General features: G+C 46.2%; 1 protein-coding gene across 6 annotated transcripts in view; it reads right to left on the bottom strand.

Moving 5' to 3' along the window:
* Samd4a (sterile alpha motif domain containing 4A) overlaps nt 1–15,765 on the bottom strand; it is a 198,638-nt gene that overhangs the window by 66,386 nt on the left and 116,487 nt on the right. For all 6 annotated transcript variants that reach the window (XM_063247926.1, XM_063247931.1, XM_063247928.1 and 3 more), the window contains one exon: nt 9,085–9,603. In XM_063247926.1, coding sequence (XP_063103996.1) covers nt 9,085–9,603 — 519 coding nt within the window. The remainder of the gene's footprint in view (nt 1–9,084; nt 9,604–15,765) is intronic.

The following is a 15,765-nucleotide window of genomic DNA, read 5'->3' as shown; positions in this document are numbered from 1 at the left end:
CTAATACGACGATGGTGATGCGTGCTGGGTATCTGATGAGCTGGAGGTTTTTCGACCTTGGAAGCATACAATGAAACTGCGGAGCAGGACCCTTAAGGGCATCCAGCATCACCCCTTCGTAAAGACAGGGGATCCCCCCAGAGTTTGTCACACGGAAAAGTGAGTGAAGGTACTATTCCCCCACCCTTTTCACTACCAAACGTTATTTTTCTTCTTACTCTGAACTCTTGGGACTGGCCACACTTACCCAGCCTGTGTAGCCATGTATGTATGTATACAGCCACATTCATAAATATACAGACATGTGATTACATGTAAAGCCTGTAGAGCCATGTTTGTTTCTATAGAGCCTCATCGATCCCCCATAATTCCTATTCTATTACTTGGGCATCATTTTAATAAATTTGAATACTATTTTTACACATTACTCATTAAAAAATTATTCTTGTTGGTAACGGATTCCAAAGAAGCGACATCCCTACTCCTGAATTCTTCCTTTTAAAAATCTCACCTCTTTTAAGGTATTTAGTAAGATCAATCAGTGTAACAATCCTTAAGGGGAGGCTGGTATTTGTGGGGTGCTGGGTCTTACAGTACCTTGACTTTAATGTGTACAAGAGTAGCTTCCTCATAGGGCTGCCCCAAGCTTGTGCTCTATCCTGGCTCGGTGCAGGTCTGGCTGGTGGGGAGGAGACCTCTCACACTCACACTAACAATAAGGGAATTTGCAGAGCAATTCCTACTAGGAAGAAGCTTCTCAATTAATCTCCACGACCTCTCTAAGTAAGAAGCTTTCTTCACTTACCCAACTTGCTGGATCAACCAGTACAGTCTATTCCTTTTAAAGTACTTGCTGATGTTCAAAACTCCCCAACTCCTCCACAACTGTGATTTTTATCTGTGTCTTTCTGCTACCGCCGACTGATTGCTAGATGTCTGCCATGGGGGCCTGGTGAAGCCCTCCCCACACCTGTCCAAGCCAGTGGTGTTCATTGTAAATAAAACAGTTTCGCTAAGCATTACAAAAACAGTGGCACGTGAGATACAAAATGTTATCTGCCTGAAAACCCAAATGCTTTGGAAATATTGTTTTTGCTTAAAGGTCTGTTGAGTTTAGTGTGAGAAAACAATAAGCTAAATTACAAAAAGAAAAAAACAGAAGCTAGAATGATTCTATGCTGGGATTGCTTTTTTTTTTTTTTTTTTTTTTTTTTTTTTTTTTTTTTTTTGCAAATGTCTTCAAATTCCTGCCTCAATTGAAAAAGTCAGAGACAATAACACATTAAGGGTGCGATTTATGCAGGAAAGACAAAAGCAACCTGTCGAGGGCTCCATCCTGAGAGAAAGGGTCATTACACTGCATAAGGTTGAAACCATGGATGCAAGGCCTCCTGGCTCCTTGCTTCCGATGACTGTTAACATGAACACATCAATCATCCTGATCAAGAGAACTACAGCTGAAATCTATCCCCATTTTAGAGATGAGGAAAGAAGGCTTAGGCATCAGGGGACTTGGCCATGGTGATACCGTCTAGTTATGGTGACTGTGGACTTTGAAGCCATGCTCTCCGTTGAGGCGGCCTCCTAGGCTTTCCAGCTCCCTTTACAGAAACACTGCTGTGGTTTCAAGGTTTCATGGGTCAGAAGCTTGGTCCTGAGTGTGGCAGAGAGAGATTATGCAGGCCCTGTAAGGGGTGGGGATGTCGTAGGAGGACCTAAGGTCAACAGAGGGTGTTGCCTTTGGGAAGGGGGTGCCATCATTTTCATGGGCCCTTGGTGCTTCCTGCAAGACAGACATCATAAAAGCCTGAGTGCGGCCCCCTCAGGTTCTCTTGCTTTCTATGCAGTGATGTTTGTTCCCTCACTCCCTACTCCCAAAAGTCCTGCCACTGCCATTTGCTGTGATACCACCAAAGGGCTGTTTCTCCCAAACTTAGCTGATTCAGGTGCCATGCCCTTGAACCTCCAGTATGGTGGGCTGAACAAACTTCTTTCCTTTGTAAAGTTAGCTTGCTTCGAGTATTGTGTTATAGTAACAAAAAGCTGACTAATACAAACATCTCCCTGAGTCAAGCAGAAGATTCAGGCACCAAATAATCCAATCTTTTCATCCATGTGAATTTTGCTGTGCTTTTTTTTTTTTTTTGAAAGTCTTTGTTTCAGCAAGGATGGCTGTGGAACAGTACTCTGAAGCAGTTTCTGTGCTCTCAGGGGCCCTGTTTGCTAACACAAGCCATGGCACAGGTCTATGGAAGCGGTCCAAATTTTTGACAAGGAATAACTATTGTGGAGGGTGTGGGAAGTTTCAGCCTCTCTCCAGTCCACAAAAACCCTTTCTCGCATTTTCCAAATTTGGGAGCCCTTGCCTCACTTGTTCCATTTCTTTTCTGTTTTTTTTGTTTTGGAGATGAGGTCTCATTAGGTTGCCCAGGCGGGGGTTAAATTTACCATCCTCCTGCCTCAGCCTCCCAAAGCAAGGATTACAGGTGCATGCCGCCATACTTGGGCTTTGCACCCTCATTCACATCCTCCTTTTAATTGGTTTATACTTCTTATTACCTGATACTACATCTTACCTAACAAAATATTGCGGGCTAGGTGAGGGTAAGGGGAGGATAAGAGTGACATTTAGTTTCTAACATTTAGCAGAAAACATAGCCCACGTTGACGGTAATAGCCGCCACTAAGATTTATTTTCACCTTGGTACCCGAAACCATGAAACTGGGGTTTAACATGCCTAATATTAAAGACAACAAAGCTAATATTAAAGACATCATGACTCATGATTCATCTTTCTTCAGGGCACTTACTCTGAGTTTGTCCCTGGAATCCTTAAAACTAAGAAGAAGAAAAAAATAAGTAAATGCAAATTGAAAAGTTTTCCACTGTGCAGCAGCTGGTGTTAGACTATGACCCTAAATCTTGTGAGATAATAGAAATCGTAAGACTGCTAGGGCAGAAAATGAATCTTCAAGATGCAATCCTGCTCCTCTCCTTTCTTCCTTCTTCCCTTTATGAGGCTGGCGATACTTCAGCCATTCATTCCAGCCAGAGTCCACACTAGTTTCAAAGGAGGCAGAGAGCATGAACACAATCGCCTTCCTCGCCAGCCCATCTGGTGTATCCCTGGCCCGTCATTCAAGTCTAAAAAGCATCATCCTGGCCAGGGAGTGGACGGCCCAGCCTCGTGACCCAAGGTACACAGAACCCGCGTGGGCTGTGGCCTCTTCCCGTGCAGCGGGGTCTCAAACGCACAATAAATAGCAGACTTCTCGCTGACTGCAGCATTTCTGATTGCTCTCCCCTGAACCCTAGAAAACAAATAGTAGGTTCTGGGAAGAAAAGCAAGGTCCTGTAAGACGCCTGAACTGGTGGGAAGAGGACGGGGGACTCACCGTGGAGTTCTTGACGATGTCACAGAGCCGTCTTAACAATACAGTGTGTGTGTTGCGAAGGCCAATGCCATACTAAAAAAAGTTCCCCCCAAAGGGGAAGGAAGCTAAAGCTAAAAATATATCATGCCAGCTGTTAGAAATGCTTCTAAAGGAAGCAAACCAACTATTTCATTAGTTATCTCTTTAGCTCTGTGCCAGGTTGGCTAGATTTTTTTTTTTCTTTTTAGAAAGAAGAAATTTCCCACCCTTAAAGAAAGCCTGTTTGTGAAAGACAAAATAACTGCATGAGAACTTATGAAGAATTCTTAAATGTATTATTAGTGGCTTCAAAGGACAATGGTAACCTAAAGCCCAGGCCTGGTTTTTGCTATCCAGTCCCCAAAGGCCACTGGCCAAGGCCTCTGTCCTCACCAGTCTTGCCTAAAGTGGCCGAGCCTCTCTCTTCCCTTTGAATATGTGTGTTTGGATACTTTCTTGCAAGTTGACCAGAGTGTGCTGGCAATGGCCAACCAGGCCTCAAGCAATCTGGCTGCCCCTAAGAGACATCTTGGCCTCAGGAACAGAGGCCAAAGGAAATGGATAGATTTTTGTTTTCTAGTTGCAAAATTGGAGCTCCCATAGGAGCCATTTGGCTTTAGATACACGTCTGTATCATGCCATAGACTGAAGGATTCTTCTATCTGGGGAGGTCAATAACCCTACTTCCCACTATATATATAAACCTAGGACCTGGATAGCCCAGAAGTAATTTTTTCTAACTTTTAGTTTTGATTTACAAGAAATTGCAAAAATTCTACCTAGAAAGCGCTCATATACTCACCACCCAGCTTCCCCTATGATGAAAAGTCACATGACCACACTGCATCACCCAAAGCAGGCAATGGACATTAACACAACACAGGTAACTGGACTCAGGGCTTTAGATCTTGGCAGTTGTCAGAGGCATTCATTTTTGCATGTGAATAATTTTATGGCATCTCATCCCATCCATTACAAATTCATGAGACTCCCTACACCTCCCTCATCAAGACTGCAGTATGTTTCCAACAGTCTGCTGGTATTTAAACCAATTTGGTAAATAAGTCACAAAAAGAACAAGAGTAAAACTAAATGTCACTACAACAATATGACAGCAGGTTAGGTGATCGATGTGACTGCTGAATCTTTAGCGTGTTCCTAGGGACATTTTCTCATTTACTTTAGAAAAGCATTATTTTTGTGAACATCTGCCCAGTGAGCCCAGGAGTTTATTAAGTGCCTGCTGTTTAGCAAACGGTTTAGGCAGAACGGGCAGGCAGGCTGCAGCTCACATGCATCTCTTAGTGGATTATAGTGGCTGCCTCCAGGGGCTGAGGAGGACCCGGAGGCCACACCTGGGCTTAACGAGACAGAGCTACCGTGGCACAGAACTGCTCTGTCCCAGGGAGTTTCTGTGACTTTGTGAGCCACATGGTAGCCTGAAGACTGGGAATGGGCAGCAGTTTGGGCAGGGTCTCAGATCTGTGAGCTGTGGAGACCAGCAAAGGACAGCTGGCTGACTTGGGTGGGGGGGCAACCCAGGGTCAGAGAGAAACAAGAGTCTATTAGCTGCTCATTGGGCACATTGTAATCTAGGTTAGAAGCCAGACTTGGGCCTGACTGCCTGGGTTCAAATCTTACCAAAGCCTCTGAGTCTCTGTTCACCAAGCATCAAAGGAGCATGATAATAATGTGCTATGTCATACAGATTAAATGCGTAAACAATTACACAAAGCATTTTAAACAGCACCCAGTATGGAGCAAACACCATGCTGGTAAGTGCCATTGCTAATTTACTTTTTTACAGTCTATGGTACTGAAAACTTTTAAATGTGTTCTTTTGATCATCAGAAAAATGAATGCAGATTAATAAAGGAAACACTGGAGTTTCTCAACTGAACCACCGATCTGCAGAGGTGGAACACTGGGGAATCACCTGGGTTCCCAGAGTTGCTGGGCCTCACGAGAGGCTCTCAGAACCCGTCCTTTCCATCTGCTCTCACTGCCTTCCTCCTTCCTTCCCTCTCCCTTCATGATTCTCTCCTTTCCATCACTGTCTTCCAGCCCTGCCCGCACACTGGACCCCACTCCTTTGCTCACAACCTCCCTACCCCGAGTACTCCCAGCCCACTCTCCACTTTTCCACCCTAGCTCACTTCCCATTTCCTCTGCCAACCTCTTCTTGGCCCTGCAGTGCACAGAGTTCTCTCCAGCCTACACATTTGCAGCACCGACAGTACAGACCCAGCTTCTGTTGGAAGGTGTCCCCTAAAGGTCACGTGCTGGAAACACCATCCCCCACATAATGGGGCCCAGAAGAAGTGACTGTTCTTAGAATCGAATCAATGTTGTTAATACAGCAGTGGGTTTGTTATAAAAGTAAGTTTGGCCCTCACTCAATGAGGTCACTTGATCTTGAACTGCCTAGGTCTGCAGAACTGTGAGCTAAAGAACCTTCTGTTGTTTATAAACTACTCAGTCCATAGTATTCTATTACAGCAATATAAAACAGACTAAGACATACTTGATTCAACTGACACTGAGTCCCCTATGTCTCACAGAAACTCTTTCAGTATTATTTCTTAGTACCCTTTTATATGACTCATGAAATATGTGAAATTTCTGTGCGTAGTAAGTCAGGCAAAAAGGACCAATTTTTAATTGTGAGACTAATAGATCTTCTCTCTGCAAACTATATAGCAGGCTTCTCAAACATGGAACAGTATTTTAAGCTTCCTTGTTTCCCATGACTCAACCAGTGCTAGGCACACACTGGGGAAACATTAAGTCCAACTCGTTTCAGTTTCAGTGGAATGGCCTAAAGTTCCAGCATGTGTGAGGCTCCATCAATGACAGACAGTCCCGGGTGTACAATGGGTAGACCTACTGGTCATTCAGCTGAAGGACGGGGTGAACATACACCCATCCAACCAGTTTTTCTACTTCCAGGACTGTGTTTAATATGTTACATACAGTAGTCAATACTCTGTTATAAAATCAGCTTTGTGGCAGATGGTTTAGCCCACCTGTGGATAATTCAAGTGTTCTGCAGATGTCTAAAGCTGGTCAGGGGTAAGACAGACTATGATGTTTGAACAGTTAGGTGTATTAAGTACAGTTCTGACTTATGATATTTTCAATTTATGGTGGGCTTTTATTTTTAATATAGTGATACAGGGTCTCACTATGCAGTTCAAGCTGGCCTTGAGCTCACTTTGTAGCCCAGGCTGGTTTCGAACTTGCAGCAATCCTCTGCCTCAGCCTCCCAAACGCTGGGATTACAGGCATGTGCCACCATGCCCAGCTCTTATAGTGTGTTTATTGGGACATTATTCATAGCAAATTGAGGAACGTTTCTACTGTGCATGGCCTACAGCTCAGGAAAAGGTGCTTTTTACTAAGTGACCATCAGAACTGAACACAATGGCACAGAACTGGATGTTAGCAGTCTTCCTAGTTTCTATTTATTTGTTTAGCAAAAACCCAGCAGTTGCTTACTGTTACTGCATTAGCCAGGGTCTGGCACTTCCCCAGTCTCATTGAGCTAACCAACCACAGGGTAACTAACTGGGCCATGCTGCAGTTACCAACCTGCAGGTCTGCCATTTGGACCTGGCAGAGCTCAGACACAAAGTCTCAGCTCTTGCCACTTGTTGTGCCAGCTGTGTCTCTGGTACCAAGTGTCCACCTGAGAAGGGCATGAGTTAATGAATGACCCAAAGGCCTGTAGCTCTGGAGGATATAACAGAGCCATCCTGGACCACACAGAGGCATAAACCAATGTCACTGTCATTTTGTTAGGGGGTATCATTGCAATGCAAACTCCATATGGCTTAAGGGTTAGAAGCTTTCTGGAAGGAGCATCTTCTAATGCTCTAAGAGAGGGGTCCAACCTCTTTCTTCTTCCATGTAATCTGCAGGTCAGGTTAAATCACCAAGGCCTTTGCAACTGATGAATGACACGGGATTCCAAGTTGGAGGAGGCCGTGAAGTCACCCTCTCACCTTCCTCCCCTTCATGGGGCTTGGCTGCCACCCTAATGAAAATAGGTGCCTGTTGACTAAAACCCGATAAACCCCTTGAACATGCCAATCTTGTCAAGACCCAACCTGGACTGTATTAATCAGCAGCTGGAAATATGTGATGGCCCCAGACTAATTTCAAGACAATTTACATTAAAAAGACATAAGGCCAAGTTTGAGAGGCAGCTCAGAGCCCTCCTCTTTCCTAGCTCTCAGAGTCTCGCAACCACCATCAGTTCCGTTGCTGACCCAGGAGAGCTGGGCCGAGGGACTCTGGGACAGTAGAGCCAGCAGGGCGGCTACATAGTCCCAGCCATCGCTGTGTATCACAGAGGGACTGGTGGAAATGGTCCTTACTGAGTACCAGTCTATGAAAGATGCCAACCCCCATGAAAACCCCTCCAGAATGAGCTAAAGATGCTACATCCACCCTGTTCCCCAAATGCTCAAGTAATTCATCTTTAAGTGTAAAGACAGAAAAAATAATTTTAACAAAGCCTCACATTGCAGCAACAGCAAGGTGCTTTTAGTGTTTTCTTGGTTATTCTACTAAGAAACTGTTTCAGTTAATGGAGCTGTAATGCAACATTTCTACATCTTTGAGAGAGCCACTGAAAAGGCCTGGCAGCTGTAAGATCTGAATGGAGGCAGAGGCCAAGAGGGTACCCTTGCTAATTTTTAATCTTCTTGTTCTGTTTTAATTGGGGGTTCCTGCACGTTAACAGGAATGGTTGGGTCTCCTTGAAAAATCTTTCCCCCAAGAGGGTAATCCTGGCAGTGCCACCATCTGTACAGATCCATGCCCTGGAGAATACTGCCTGGTGACAGGCGGCTGTCCCTCAATGGTGGCACGGATAGTGGCTTGATCACTCTGCCTGGCCCAAGTGGTGAACCACGAGAGGATTCCTGGGCATCAGTGCCCAGGGCTTTGCTTTAGTGGCTGCCCAAGGAGCAGAGGGAGTGTCCTCCTGCTGTCCCCTGCCACCAAGCGGCTCCTGCCCCCCTTTCCCAGGAAGAGGCACTGAGCCAGAGGAAGCCTGCAGCATCCACAGCACACAGAGCATCCCAGGACAGCGAACTTGGTTTCCCTTTTCGTGAGTAAAAAGAGGCCCTGACTACCAGGGTTTCAACCAGGAAATGTGCAGGAGGACACATTCCAGAGCAACATTAAAAAAGTTTAAAAAGAAAAATATGAATAAAGAAAAAAATAAAAAATACACAGAGCCTACAAGGCGGCTGGTTAGCCATGGGGTTAGCATTAGGCCTAGAGAATCACCCAGTAACCCAGCATCCGGTGGATCCCAAGCCCCTGGGTAAAAGGTGTGGGCATTTCTCTTCGTGGAAATGGGATGTTTCCTTCTTTCACCATTTTCTCTTATTTCTTTACTTTTGGGTGGTCTGCCACCCAAAGTTGGACCCATCCATCACTTTGACATGCCCAGCACTTTCATTTTGCCAGAGTCAAAGAACCACCAATGTGGGGTCCAGAGAGCCCTTCCCCAGCCCATTCCCCACAGCCCTACTCTCCCAGGGTTCCGGGGTGCAGACTCTGCAGCACCACATGCCACACACAGCAAGTCACTAAACCACACTGCGTTCAAGGGGGAAGGGGGTTGAGGCTTGCAGGTGGGGCAGAGGGAGGACTTACTTGTACTTGTGCTGGTTCCAATCGTGTTGATGGTGGTGGGGACGGAGGAGGAGGAGTAGAGAGGCACGTGGCCATTCTCACACCCCAGGCTTTTGTCCTGCCAGTTGGAGGCGTTGATGCAAATCCCAGAATCCCGAGAGTTTTGCCACCCATTGAGCTTGTCATCGGAGTTCTGTCTTTGGTGATAGTAGTGTGACTGCCCGTAATCCACAGAGTCTGAGCGGCTTCGGTTCTGGCCACCGAAGCTGGTTGACGTGCGGTCCTCCAGATGATTCAGCCACATGGCTAGGGCGCTGCGATCTTCCAGCGAGGTGGCCGGGTGGATCAGCGCGTAGGACAGCAGCTGCCTGCTCTCCTCGATGTGCTGGTTGTGCTCGATGGAGTGTGCCAGGATCTTGGGCAGCAGCTTCATATACTCTACTTTTGCGTCGAGGTTTCCTGGCTTCAGCAAAGGCAGGTGAGTTAACAGCAGGGAAATCACTTTATCCTTGGATTCCTGTTGCCATTGGTTAATGATTCCTGGAAAGGAAAATACAGACAGCAAATGAGCAAACACACCTGTGATGACTCTGGACACCGCGCTCCGAGTTTAGTCCCCAGTCTGTGGACCCTGGCTACATTTTTTCAAAATGCCCTTTGCTCTAGATGGATTAACTGACTTCCAGATTTTAGGGGCTGAGGACCTCAATGAAGCATAAATCAAAAACTGTTAGATGTTTGGATCTTCATCCAATTCTCATTCACATCTTCAAAGAGGCTACAGCTACTTGAATCCAGCCAAACAAAGAGTTTTGAGTTCAACTTTGCCTCTCAGGAAAAATCTCACCCTCTCCTGATAGGCGAGGGGCCAGGACTAAGATCAGCCAGTGTGGTCCTGGGTCCACCCACCTTTCTTGGGGCAAGGCTGTCTCTCCAACCCAGACACTTGTTGAGAAGCCCTTAAAATACTGTCAAAGGGATTTGTATGGAACTGGTAAAAGTGTCCATGTGGAGAAAACTGTCAGGAAAGAAAGGACCCCACGCACTACCACCCTAGTCTCCACACAATAAGTCTGCAGCTTTCTTGTATGACTCGAAGTCAGAAAAAGCACCAGGGCCTCAAGGCTGAAATGAGCCATGGATCTGGGCCTCAGCGCCCGGATACCTCTCTGCATGTGCTATGTAGGCTCTTTCCCATTAGCGAGGATCTGTTTTTATTTTGGTAAAATGTGCACAATGATGATCATTTTGTGTATACAGCTCAGGGTCATTAAGTGCATTTACAGAGGTATGCATTCATCTGCAGAACTTTGTCACAACCCCAAGTAGAAACTCCATCCTCACTGGACGTGAATTCCCATCATCCCCTGTCCTCCCACCCACCCGGGACCTGCCTGAACCGCCATTATGGTTTCTGGCTTCATGAACTGACTACCGTAGGACCCATAGATGAGCGTACTCAGAGATCTGTCCCTGTGACTGCCTCACTTCACCAACCAAAATGGCCTCATCTGTGTGGACATCTGTTTGTCACACACTTACAAGGACCCCTTCTGCTCCTCTCACTCAAAACACAGAATGCACTTTGCTTATTGGCCTCTGAGAAGTGGCTTGTTGTGGAGCTTGACTGCTCTCCACTGAGCTGGGCAGGCTTTAAGCAGCATCTGCAGGGTTACTAGGGGTTCCCATGACGAAAAACTACAAATGTTCCTGGGAGCTGCTGGAAACATGAGGAAGTAGGGAGCCCAGTAGGGGATTTTCTGGTCAAGGAAGCACACTCTTGACTGAAAGAGATAGTGGAATCATGCCTCCTTCCTCTCTCTGTTTCTTGGCTTCCAGGCCCCAAAGCAGCAAGCCCAAATGACATGGATGGAAACCTCCCAAACAAGGGGCCAAAATAAACCTTTTCTCTTTTGAAGTTTGTCGTCTCTGGTATTTTGTTACAGTAATGGCATGCAGACTAACACAATCAACAAGGAAGGGATGGTGTCTGGTGAAGGAGCACAGGCTTTGAAGTCAGGCAACCTTGGGCACACATCCCAGAACTGCCACTCAGTTTGCGGTGGGGCTTTGGTAAATTACTTAACCTCTCAGAGCCTCAGCTGCCTCATCAGTCAAGAGTGGTCCGAGCAGCATTCACCTTTCCTAATGCTCTTAGATTAAAAGAGATCAAAGTAGAAAAAGGACCAAGTGGAAGCGATTCTGCAGACCCACATAAGAGTGACATGAGTGGGTTTGGATCTCAAATTTCAGAAATAACAGAGACCAGAGACAATCCAGGGGGAAGTCATTAAAAAAATCAAACTGGAAAAGAGATAGAGAGGAAGATGGTGAAAGGGAACAGGGCCATGGCGAGTACAACAATATGAAGGGGTGCCTGGCTGTCTAAAAGTGGGGTGTCACAGGGCTGCTAAAGAGCCAACACCGTGGGGCAGAAGTCACCAGGTAGACGGGGTGGGGGGGGGATGTCAGGACAGGATGTGGGGAAGAACTAGACTCAGAAGAGCTCGGGGGCCAGCTAGGCAGGCCCCAGAACCCATTTCCTGGTGGTTTGAGGCCTAGAGCCGGCGGACTGAAGGGCAGCACAGTTCAACAGCAACATGATGTGAGCCTCCCGTGGCATTTTAAGCTTTCTAGCAAACCACATCAAACAAGAGGAAACTTAACGCGGCCAACTTAACTTCAGCACTACACTGGACTTTACCCAATATTTCAAAATAGCATTTCAATGTAGAATCGATATAAAATTATCAGGGACACATTTTACCTTCTCAGATTTTGCATTATACCATTGAAACCCAGGGTGTGTTTCCCCCCTGGACTGGCCAGCTGCAGTGGGGGGGAGTCACCTGTGGAGCTGGTGACTCCCGAGCTGGCCAGCACAGACTGGAGACGTTCAGATGGGGAAGGCCGGCAGGGACAGATGACCTCAGAGGTCCCTCCCAACCCTGGACTCTATATTTAGCTAATTGCCACTTGACACAAGACAGCCCTCGTGTGTTCCACTAAGTATGGTCTCCTTTTTGAAAGTGGTGCTGGGGAGAAGTTGCAAAAAGGCCTAATGTCATCCATGTACTGTCAACATACACCAAGCACATTTTAACTGAGGAATAAGCTTAGGATGAAGATACAATTATTTGGGGAGCCTAAGGGTCTCAAGAGGCTCTGGAAACAAGCACAGGGCTGAGAGGATTGTAAGCTGGTGTCACTTATTGGAGGCGGCCAGGGGACCCCCTGAATATGCATATTTAAAAATGGTGTTTGGGAAGCACCTTCAGTAAAAATGCACGAGGCTAAAGGACTCTCTAGCTTTCTGCTAGGTCATTTCCTTGTTTGGATATTCTATCCCTCTGCAAAAGGTCAGCCTAAAAACAAAAACAAACTCAGGAACAAAAACAAAACTTGTAAACAGGACCCAGAGTGCAAACTAAACAGGTTATCTCTCGGAACTGCTCCTGCCAGGAATTAACCTGGGGTTTTGGAGGAGAAAAAAGCACAGCAAGAAGAAAGGGAAAAAAAAAAAAATCAGAGGTTTTGGGACTGTGGCACGGCCAGGAAGACAACCATGGGTTTGTTTGCCCCCACTGGGAGGTAGAAATGAGGCTGGTTCTGAGGTAACCACCCGGCTAGATCAAACCCTTCCTGCTACTGCCACAGCTGCCACCACCAAGAGCAAACCGACACTGAGTGTTTTCTATGTGCTGGGGACTCTTTGAAACCCTGTGCATTTAATAGGTCACTTAATCCTCCTGAGAAGCTTGTGTGGCAGGTCCTGGCACCAGCCTTACTCTACAGATGAGGGCAGAGAGGCCCAGGTGGGGCAGGTTGCTTACCCCTGGCCCCCTGGCTGGCAAGGTGGCATAATGAAAGTAGCAGATTAGCTTAGACACCTAATGGTTATCATGCTGATGGCTTAGCCATATGCTAAATGTATCAGTATTTATAATATATAATTATACTTAACTGTGTGCTAATACCTAGTAGCTGTAAATACAGTAATACAAGAATATTACAGAGTACCTGCAACTGCAGAGTTGTTGGCCAGCCATGGAATTGGAGAAAAAAGAAATTACAGAGACAATATCAATCTTGTCCAATCTAAAGCCTAAGAAATGTGTGCCCTCTTTTAATATTACCATAAAAATACAAATTTATTATTTATATACACAAACTATATACTTGATGCACAACCCAATTCAATTCTTCTTTACCAGAGCGGCCCAGGCAAGGTTGGACACCCACAATTAAATTATGCCTTTTGTGGCCCATAATTTCTTTGGTACTCCCCTCTTTTTTTGGCAGGGCAGTGCCTCACGCATGCTAGGTGCACGCTCTACCACTGAGCGCCATGCTCCCACCCCCACTCCCTTCCCTGGAGCACATGTTGGATTTCCTGGGTCATTTCCAGCACAGAGAGCATGCTGGGAATAGCAGTCTGGGGCTGCATCCCTCCCTGCTGGGCAAGGCAGCCGCCATGTTGACAGGGGACCCAACCAGTTCAACAATGACCAGCCAAGACCTCTTCCCTGCAGCCAGCACCAACAAACGAGCCCCATGAAGAGACCCCAATGGAAATCAATCTCCTGCCTGCAGGTAACAGCAGTCCCAGAGATGACGCTGAGAGACCCTGAGTCAGAATCACTTAAGAGTCCTGATCCACAGAAACTGCATGTGACTGTGGCCTTATTGCTTTCAGCTGCTAAGTTCTGAGTAATCTGTTATGCAGCCAAAGATAACAAAGACATTACCAAGGAAAAAGGAAGTCTTAGCTATCTAGCTTCGAGTAGTTCAGTCCTTCTGGTAAAGTATTTCCATCTGCAGATAGCCAGGAAGCTGACCTGCGGCCACCACACAGTCCCCTCATTCAGCCTTCCTGTCTCTATCACCCACTCCCCAGTGACCTTCAGACCTGCGTGAGAGAATGAGCTGACCACACGGACTTGAGCTTTTTCCAGATTCCACAAAGGAGATTTTTCAGGGCTACTTAATAAATGGCTTCTGATTATTATTTAGCTTCCTGTGGAGATCTGCCTACTGGCACAGCGTGTGCTGATTACGTGGACTTGCAGTATGTCTGGGCTCTCTTGACGATCGCTCCTTGTAGCAAATTAGCAGGCCGGTCTTCCCTGCTTTCTAGTTCACATGGAATCAACCTTTCGGGATGCCCGCCCCTGGGCACTGTGAAGTGTGAGCACTTCTTCCAAAGGGAAGACAGATTCTCCATGCGAGGACTTGGGACATAACAGCCTGCTCCTGCCACATACCCACTGGTGCCTTTATTGTATTCACTCTACTTCCAGACAGCGGAAATTTCTCTTCTTTAGAGAAGACCTAGGAATCCTTCTGTTTTTCAAACAGATCACTTCTGAGATGCAATCTTACCATCACACACCCCAATATCATCTCTTCAGGAAGCAGCATGCAAAACTGTTGATGACGTCACCTTACCCCTATGACATCTGTGTAGTAGTTTACCATTGCTTGGGATGTGAGGCAGAGATGTACAGATTTGTTATTTAATGCGGGCAAAAGTTAAAGATTTATAACTTGTAAACCAATGACAGAGGAATAGTAAAAGAAAAATTAAAAGAGTGATAATTAAAGACCATAAGGATCAGAAAACTGTCCTAGCGATTCTTGGAGTGACACAGCATATGTTTAAATATCAAGTCTGGTATTATTAGTACACAATGGTGTGTCAATGTTTAAGGGCTCCAGTTGTTAGTAAATTACCCTTAAATTGCTATTTTATTATACCCTTGTTTTCAGTTTAATAACATTTACCATAAAAGGGCTTCTCACAAGTGCATTTAAGCAATTTGCTCATGCGAGAAATGGCTGGGAATTAAGTGTACACACAAGGAGTCCTGGTTAAGTAAACGTGCTCAAAGGCAGGAATACTCATGGGTCTTCCATGGTTAAATGCTCCTTGGAAGAATTTACATTACAAACTCAATCCTAGATATATCAGGTACTACAGCCTTCTAAATTTAGTGTGACTCTGCACAACTCAAAAGCGGATGATAACATCACCGTGCAAGCATTTGGTAAGGAGGTGAACTCACACAGGCGCCCAAAAATCAAGGAGAGACATGGCAAACAGTGGGATTCTTGCGGCAGCACTGCACTTGCCGTATCTCCCAAGGCACCCTCTTGAGTTGGGGGAACGACTCCCCATAATTTGGCAGAGCTCTGCAAATGACCTGGATTAGATGAGTTCTGAAGCTGAAAGCCTCCTTCTTACCTTCAGGAAGGGTAACTGCTGGCTTCCAAGATGGCCTGTCTTCTCCCCCTAGGATTCCTGCCCTAAGTAATCTCCTCCTATTTCACTCAGAGCAGCTGGATGTGATCAACATGGTGTGGTGGGGACTTCACACTAGGTCATAAAAGGCCTTGCAGTGTCTACCTGGCTTTCTTGGTTCACTTGTTCTGGGGGAAAGACAGCTATATCACTGTGAAGACACTTAGGCATCACGATACAGGCCTGGGAAGAAGCCCAGCCTTCTACAATAGCCAGAATTGACTTGAGAGCCAGAGGAGAGAGCCAGAGGGAGGGACTTCTCCATCTCCAGTCAAATCATGACCACAACAATCTTATGAGAGACCCTGAACTTGAACTACCCAACTAGGCTGCCCTAAGCTCAGAAAACTGACACACAGGTATTTGTTCTTATGCTAAGCCATTACATTTTTGGGGTAATT

The sequence above is a fragment of the Cavia porcellus genome, unplaced genomic scaffold (genome assembly GCF_034190915.1).
Source record: "Cavia porcellus strain 051 isolate PalLab524CR breed Dunkin Hartley unplaced genomic scaffold, mCavPor4.1 scaffold_1, whole genome shotgun sequence".
NCBI classification, from domain to species: domain Eukaryota; kingdom Metazoa; phylum Chordata; class Mammalia; order Rodentia; family Caviidae; genus Cavia; species Cavia porcellus.
This window is presented reverse-complemented; position numbering and strand designations above follow the sequence as displayed.